Here is an 8,411-nt window from a genome sequence, read left to right as displayed (position 1 = left end):
TATTCCAACAATGAACGTATGAAAGACTTGTATATTTTTTCCAATACATGGCGGGGTAATCTAAATTTCAAGGCCCTAAATAGGTTAACATTTTTGAAAGCTTTAGAAACAATACTGTCAATATGAAGATGCCAAGACATATTGGAACTAAGAATAATCCCAATATGCTTATGACAGGAAACTGATTTTATTACAGAATTATTAAGAAATAGTGGGGGGTGGGCTTGACGGACTTTTTTAGAAGTAAAACAAATTTCTTCAGTTTTTGTGGGATTTAATTCCATCAGCCACTTAGTAGACCATAAGAAGATTTTTTCCAGGTCCAAATTGAGAGATCTCGAGAGACGGAAGCATGAAATGGGTTATCAACAACTTGAAGCAAAGAACTATCATCGGCAAAAAGAAAAGGCTGAGAGACTAGTCCATCAACAATATCATTAACATATACAAGAAAGAGTAAGGGACCGAGAATAGACCCTTGGGGGACACCCGCAGGGACACAGCACCAATTGGATGACTGGCCATCGAGAACGACCCGCTGATGTCTATTATCAAGATAACTGTATAACCAGTTAATCAGGGGCCCCTCGACGCCATTCATTTGCAATTTGAACACAAGGCCAGTATGCCATACCTTGTCGAAGGCCTTAGAAAAATCTAAAAAGACTGAACGAACCTCCTTTCCCGAATCCAAGGCTTCAAATATTAAATGCGTAAAATACACCAGCTGGACCAGTTTGGCGGTTTCTTGTCTTGGAGGGAGGGGTTAGCTGCATCGTCCGGTACAGAACGTTTCTGAGAGAAGAGCCTTTAAATGTGCATTGTGTCATTCGCCTCGAATTTCTATCATGAGTTCACACATATATACGGCCTTGTTCCAGCACGCACTTGGGCATCACATCGCGACCGACTTGGTAGAGTCAGTCGTCCCACATGCGCTGTGTCCCTCGCCACAGGTACAGCTCATCCTTCCACCCACCAGCAGCGTTGATGTGGGTCCAGAGTTTCCTGTGCCTTACCTTCCTGGAACTTGGATTGTATGGGTGGGTTGGCATTTGTTTCATACCCGCTCTTCTGGCGTGGGTCGTCATGACGAAAGGCGCCAGGAAAAACTCTGCATGGTTACAGGAATAGGTGGAGGCGGTGGTTGACGTCATAACGCTGGATCCACAAATTAGGCTCCCGCCCCGCAGCCACTTTTAATGTTTTTTTAATGGCAGACATGGACTATGCTGGTTACTTTGACGAGCCTGATGATTTTGATGGAATTGACTTCAGCACATTGTGGATGTCTGATTCAGACTAAGAAAGCTAAGTCTACCTTAAAGTTAAAACCCTACTTTGTATAGGGTTATGTTACAGGTATCTTTGGTTCCACAGCTTTAACCTGTCTCTTATCCAATCCCACAATTTGTCAAATTTGACTTTAGCAAACAGGTTTCTGTCAAAGTCAGGGAAAGCAGTACATGACCTACCAGCAGAAAAAGTGAACAAATCTGCCTTCCTGAAAACTGCTACCAGTGTGGGGATATCCTGGGTAAGACTGGCACTGTGGTGATACTCAGAAGGGTTCACAACCCCAAGCTCTTCGTCTGTTTGCAGCAGCATCTCTTGTAGACACCCCAATGATCTACTGATTCTGTCAGCACTGCGCTCAGTCAAATTTGGCCCCAGTCCCTTCAAGAAAGACTTCAGAAAGTTGTTTAGGTGTTCGAGGCGCAGATCCAAAGGGATGTTCTTGCCCTTTCCTCCCTTCCTGTTGAAGAATCGATTCCATGTAAGCCTGTGGGCTTTCGCAGGTGTCAGAATTGCATTGACCTGTACAGTCAGTAGCAAGGTGCTGTATGCATACTGTGTGTGACCATATGCGTAGTAATACAGCAGTGACACTGTCAACATCATATGGCTAATCCATCAACAGCACATTCCTGAGCAGAGTAAAACCTCACATTAGAACACAAGACTTCTTGAAAATACACTTATAGGAGATACAGACTTCTACTAAGTCCTAGAAACTCGCAACAGGTCAACAGAACAACGAAATACACCAACTGTTACCAGCCGCTTCAGTCTGCTCTCTCTCTGCCACTGTCCTAAATTATATGATAGTTCCTACAGTTCAGTACATGAATCCTTTAAGACAGTCCCGCTGCTCACTCCTCCTCGAGTCGTCAATCTCCGGAAAGCGTCCATACAACACTGCTGGGCTCCACAGCGTCCCGTCTTCTCCTGGAATTCCCTCCTGGACTCTCCTCTTGCTTCCACCGACCGCCACCTGTAGCTCCTATCCGCGAACCTTGCAGTATATCCAACTACACCAAGTCCGCTGATCTCTCCTCTGTCTGGTCTCCAGCCTCAGCTTCCAACTTTGCACAATCTACACAAAGTTCACTGATTCCTGCTGGTTACAACCTCCTCTTGCGTTCCACTATACACCCAAGATCCCTTTTCTCCAATCCTGCCGACAACGCCAATGTTAAAGTGTTCTTTTCCGATTGAAGAAGCGGAGACTCAAGTTGCAAGTTGCCAGGCTTTATATTCATAGATAATGCATTGGCATTTTTGAGAGTGATCTTGCTGTGTCTGGTACTGCATCTAATTTTTCAAAGAAGGGGCCTGCTGGATTACAGTTTTTTTTATACACATTTTGTTTACTAACAATTCCACTAGTTCTGCTTAATTCGCTCATTTGACCTAAATTACTGATATGTGTATATATGTATTCACTTGGTTGTAATGTGATTTCTTTTTTTCTTAGTAATCATAGTGCCATCCGTACAGAACGTGACCGGGTGCGAGGTTGGAATATTCCAACTCGTTGAAACACTGGGCCGCGTTGTCCCACAACTGGAATAGGGTGATTCTGCGAAAGATCGCTGCGGGGTCGTGGTCATTGGTATACCAGTGGTTTGGAAAGATGTTTGTAGTAATCCAAACCCTTCTTGCGGCAAAGTTGACAAAGCCGCCCTTGATTGGTACACGCAACGGATAGCGGTCAACCATATTCAAAAAGGTTGGCCGGGGGATGTCGCCGTGGAAGTCGTTTAAAACAACATCACTTTGACCCATGTATCCGTCGAACCAGCCCCCTTCCGGTTTGTAGTAGGTGGTTGTGTCATCTGGCAGGTATTCCCGTACCAACCTACTCTTGCCACATCCCGGCGGCCCAACGAAGACGAAACAGCGGGTCAGGAAGTCGCGGGCCGGCTGCAGGCGGGCGTACGAGACATAGGCCTCTAGACCGCGGTGATGGCATACAAAGGTCTCAGGCATTTCTTGCGCCAGTGCAGACAGGTCGCCGTCATTTTCCTGTAGGAAATTGGTGGCGTCCGTCAGGTCGTTCCTCTGCCCCTGTCTGATGGGATGTCCCATCCGCACGACGACGTTGCCATCTTTCGAGCAGTACCGCTCGTTGTCATGGTCGTTACCGACGGCCTTTTCCACGTGGAATCTGTCGCCTAGGTGCCCTTTCACCTGCGGGGTACGAACCTTCCTGGAAAAGTTGACGTAGCCCTGTAGGTGGGGTGTCCCGGTGGTCGGGGACACCTCCGCACCTACGACCATGAACTTGATTGCCGCGGGGTCGATGTTTCGCAAGCGTGCCAGGTCGTCATCGCCATAATTATTCAACGTGAAGGACCACCTGCAAGCAGGGGCCTCTCTCCTGTTGGGGGAGGCCATGTTGTTAAGTGAATTTGCATATGAAAACGCATTGTTCATATTGTATTGGGGTTAGCATGTTAAAGGTTAAAGTGCAGTTAGTTGGGTATAGGTTAAGTATTGCCTATGTTACTGTTAAGTATTAATGATAGTGTGTTGTGTGTTGGGACAATGTATATGTATATGTTATGTGTATATGTTACACTTGGGGTGTGTATGAGGGTTTGTGGTATACCAGATTATTCCCCCCTGCCCCCTCTCCCCCCCCTGCCCCCCCGACTAATTTTTTTAGGAGTGTGTACGGATATTGAACGTTTTGTATAATTCTTGATTGGACCTTGCTGCTCTTTTCTTCTCCTGACAGTATATAAAGTCCAAGTGCTTGTCTTTCATGTCATAAGTCGTAAACTCGTCCATTGAAACAAATGCCAACAATGCAAACAAATCATAATCTTCATCTCTAGAAAGAAGATAAGGAATGGCTTTTATATCATGTCTAATTCTACTTGGCAGCAAAGACCTGAAGTTTCATCCCACTCACCTCTTTTTTTTTTGCAAACGACATGTAGTGTACTTTATACAACCTGTAACGAGCCACCGTACATAATCTGGCTCTCGCCCAAATCTATCGTGATTATTCTCATTAATCCAATTATTATCTGGATTATGAATAGCTGTGGTATGTTTGATAAGCCAACATTATTTAATAATGTTATTTATAGATTGTATATTACCTATGTTGACATTTTTCAAGTTACTTTATTACCATGTTCAAAATGCAAAACATACCTGCTAGACACTCTCACATGACATGTCGTTGATGTGTTTTGTACAGTGAGAGAAACGTTGGTACGTGGTAGACCAGTGTGTGAATGTACGGTGTTACATGCTGCAAACAGGAAAAAATGGAAGAAGGTAGAATGTAAAGATAGTGTAGCAGTTTTTGTCATATTATTTCTAAAACAGTTTTCTTGACAACATATAAAGAAAGTCTTACATGTAATACTAACCTCATCAAAGGTGACCTGTCGGTAAAACTTGCCCCATTTCCTTGCTTTCGCGAGGAATGTGGCAGTGCTAGGTACCCTGGTCCACCGGGCCTTGCTTTTGCAGCACTTGCAAGAACCTCAAAGTCCTATAAAGATTGATATGCAAATAGTTAATGGATCATAGGGGGACATACTCCATCTACAATCTATGACATCAAATATTATACGTTATTATTACAAAACTGAATCTTTCAACACACTTACTTTCCAGAGTGAGACAATGTTGTCCACAAGGAGTATTGGGTTATCTTCATCAGTCTCATCATCTGGTGGCAGTGGGATCTGTGCAAAAATAGTACTTTAATGTGCTACCATGCAATGTATGAGCAGTTTTCCGGGGCTTTGGCACATGTACGAGATGCAGCTGAGATGCTTGCTTGCAGTTGCCCAGTGTGCGTCGACTGCCTCTGCAGACTTGAACAGGTGGATGCCGTCAACGTCAAGGCCAGCGGGTCCCTTGAACTGCCTCAATCTTATTTCAATTGTTTTCATGGGTAGATTGTATTGTAATTTAGTACAAAGATGGTGGACGCATCCAGTGTCTCTTTACTGTCTCAACATGTTGGTTGCTTCTGTTAGTGAAAATATGTGGGTGTGGAGAAGCCCGCAACGAAATGATAATTACCCAATCCAATACCGCGAGATCCATACGCATAAGGTAGCTGTCCTTCAGAAAGACAACCCGCTTATCCAGATACATCAGCACGGCGTTGTTGAAGGACTCACAGTAGTGAGTGTCCTTGGCCTAGTGGCATGGTAGCACAGGAGAGTCGTGTATATTTATTGTAAACGTGTCTGTTATGTCAATTACAATTAGATAAATGTTCTCTATCTGAGCTGTCTCGTCTGTGGCCAGGTGCAGACTGTCCAACGCTGTGGGCTGCCACCTCAAACCCGATAGAATCTTTTTATCCTTGTCATATGTAACAGTGAAAACAGATTTTGCCGTTCTGATTACTGTTACACTTGTTATCATGGTACTATCTGCCAAAGCTCCTTAGCCATTTGCTCACAGTGACTGTTGCATTCCAAAACGTGGTCCATTCCAAATCATGATTTGGAATAGAATGCACCTGCATTCCAAAACGTGGTCCATTCCAAAACATGATTTGGAATAACACGAAGTGGAATGCCTGTTGCATTCCAAAACGTGATGCATTCCAAAGCATGACTTTTCGTAATCACGTGTCTGGGGGCGGAGCCTCGTACTTAGGGGGCGGAGCTTCGAACTTCTGAGGGCGTGGCTAAATGATACGTGTCTGGGCATGTTTTGTAACGCTTAGCGTTCCATTATAGCTACAGGCTGTCAGACGTGTAAACTTTAATGATGAAATGGGAGTCTCAAAATGTCACACGCGCATTTTAGAATACCTGTGTCAACTATCTAAATCATGATTAACGTCAAATATTTCCCAAAGTTTCAAATTGGTAGCTTTTGCCCATCCCTTTCACAATCTAAAAATTCATCAACAAATGTTCAAACTCAACAACTCCACACAAACTGTTGTTGTCGAAGCCCTTTCCCAAGCCCACATGCCTGAAGCACGTTTTGGAATATTCCATTTCGTGTCTGAAACATGTTTCGGAATATTCCATAACGTGCCTAGAGAAAGGACATGAAATGGAATATTCCAAAACATGTCTGGAGCACGTTTCGGAATATTCCATATCGTGGCTAGATATCCCATATGGGCCGTGGAGACCACATTCTTACAAAATTAGGCTTATTTGCGTAATTTAATGACACAAAGTAATGCTAAATATTTACAAACTTCACTTAAATATCAAAAGTTTTAACTATAAATGAAAGCTCCTTGCTATAAATTACGTTCTCTCTTCTATGTATAAACAACTAACACGTGATTCTATTAGCGGGAAAATAATGAGAAACGGATGCGCGAGCGTCCGACCATTTAGGACCGCACACTGATGAAGATAAACTCAGACCAGAACCAGACTATGGAACATCATACCAAGAACATTATCGTACTGTTCATTGACGTCATTTTCCCCATACAGCTCGAACGTACTAATACCTTTGGCACGCTAAGTTCGACGACATGTTTAGACAAGTAAACACGACGTGATTTAACACAATATCTGTATACAGGCAGCCAACGGACCAAATATGGAAACTTCGGAATGAATAATTAATCACCACTCCTGTCAATCATTTGTGATTGACAGCATGGCCGGTCACGTTTTAGAACATTCCAAATCGTGATCCAGCTGCGCCATATGATTTGGAATACAACATGTGGAATGCCTGCTGCATTCCAAAACGTGGTCCATTCCAAATCATGATTTGGAATAACACGTTTTGGAATGCAACAGTGACTGCGAACTTCCGCTAGCACCTGCTCCATCGGAACACTGTCTTTCTCACTACCTTGCACCATCTTGTGCAACAGGTAACCCCGTACGAGGGCACGCATTCTGTCCTGCTGCCTCCGAGACCCACTTGTGCTTGTCCTCTTGGAGGAAGGCTGAGGAAGAGACGTGGGTGTTGGAGTAAGGAGCCTCTTGTTGTCTTTCCTGGGTGTGTTAGTGGGAGTTGTTGGTAGAGGCGTGACCAGTGGTTGGTCATCATCCGACAACGTGTTCAACAGTTGCTGTCACCAATTCCTGAGTGGTCTTGACTTCTTACTTAGAAACACCAGTGGTCGGTCATCATCAGACGATTCACTGTCCGCCATTTCTGCAAGCAAAACCTGTGATTATTGTTTGACACTGAGATTGATAGCAATGTCAGTTATAACTTATTGAAAACATTAACACGACATTAGCATTTCAATTAAGATTGTTAATATTTAGAATCAAATAAGACCACTACAATTAAGATTTATAAGATATATAAATCAAACAAAGAAAACAAAAATGTCAGATTTGCATTAAAGAAAGTTTATTTTCCATAGCCTGGGCTAAGCCACGATCTCTTCCACGGGCGCTGGGGACGAGCGTGAGCCCAGGATGTGACAGTTGAAGCCCCAAACCTATCTTCTATTACCTGCACAAACCCTAAGGGAGCCTCACTGGGCCACGCCACCGTATGGCCTCAGACAGAATGTACACAAGTGCCGCCAGAAAGTAGTGCGCGCAAGAACAAAGCATCTAGTAACAACTGATCGCTTTTAAACAATAGGCTTCATTTTCTTATCGTGTTATATTTTTGGGGATAATTAGTAGGACATTTGTTTCGCATAATTAAGTTTTTGGTACACATGACATTTGACCAACTAGAAAAAAATATTAGCGGGTGCTAATATAGACAGGTTTGCATTGTAATGGTATGTGGTGGTCTGAGTTGCTGTGTTGGGAGGGTATGTGGGGAGTATTTATCTGTGCAAAGCAGGTGGAAAGGGTATGTTTTTGGATTCGCGTGTGCATAATTGGCTTTTTCTGCAGGGGTATATTGTGCCTTGTCAATATCAAAGCTCATGTTGCAAATTTTTGGTTAGACAAACTATAATTAGAACTGCCGCGTCCAACAAGTCATGTCCAACTAGAACATGAATGGTACAATCTCATTTCAATGTTCTTTTGTTCATGTCACTTGCAATTAGCCTTTGGCAGGAATTTGCAATAAACTTTTCTATCACTGAAAAGAGACACTGACTCCAGGTGTTTGAGGTCTGCTCCTTTTACTTAGTGACTGTAGTGGAGAAAACATACTGTGATCAATGTAGCCAAAGCTTACTACAT

At 43.5% G+C, this 8,411-nt stretch overlaps 1 protein-coding gene across 1 annotated transcript; it reads right to left on the bottom strand.

Moving 5' to 3' along the window:
* Positions 1-2,754: 2,754 nt before the first annotated feature.
* Positions 2,755-3,681, bottom strand: LOC109473267. The gene has a single exon (XM_019773143.1). The coding sequence runs from the start codon at positions 3,679-3,681 to the stop codon at positions 2,755-2,757; it is 927 nt and encodes a 308-aa protein (XP_019628702.1).
* Between the last annotated feature and the right edge of the window lie 4,730 nt (positions 3,682-8,411).

This window comes from Branchiostoma belcheri, unplaced genomic scaffold, assembly GCF_001625305.1.
Source record: "Branchiostoma belcheri isolate BF01 breed outbred unplaced genomic scaffold, Haploidv18h27 scaffold299, whole genome shotgun sequence".
Lineage (NCBI taxonomy): Eukaryota > Metazoa > Chordata > Leptocardii > Amphioxiformes > Branchiostomatidae > Branchiostoma > Branchiostoma belcheri.
Note: the sequence above shows the minus strand (reverse complement) of the source record. Positions and strands in the feature narration are given on the sequence as shown.

Bases quoted from the DNA above. Each gene is read 5' to 3' on its own strand.
- LOC109473267 (XM_019773143.1), bottom strand. From the start codon at position 3,681: ATGGCCTCCCCCAACAGGAGAGAGGCCCCTGCTTGCAGGTGGTCCTTC.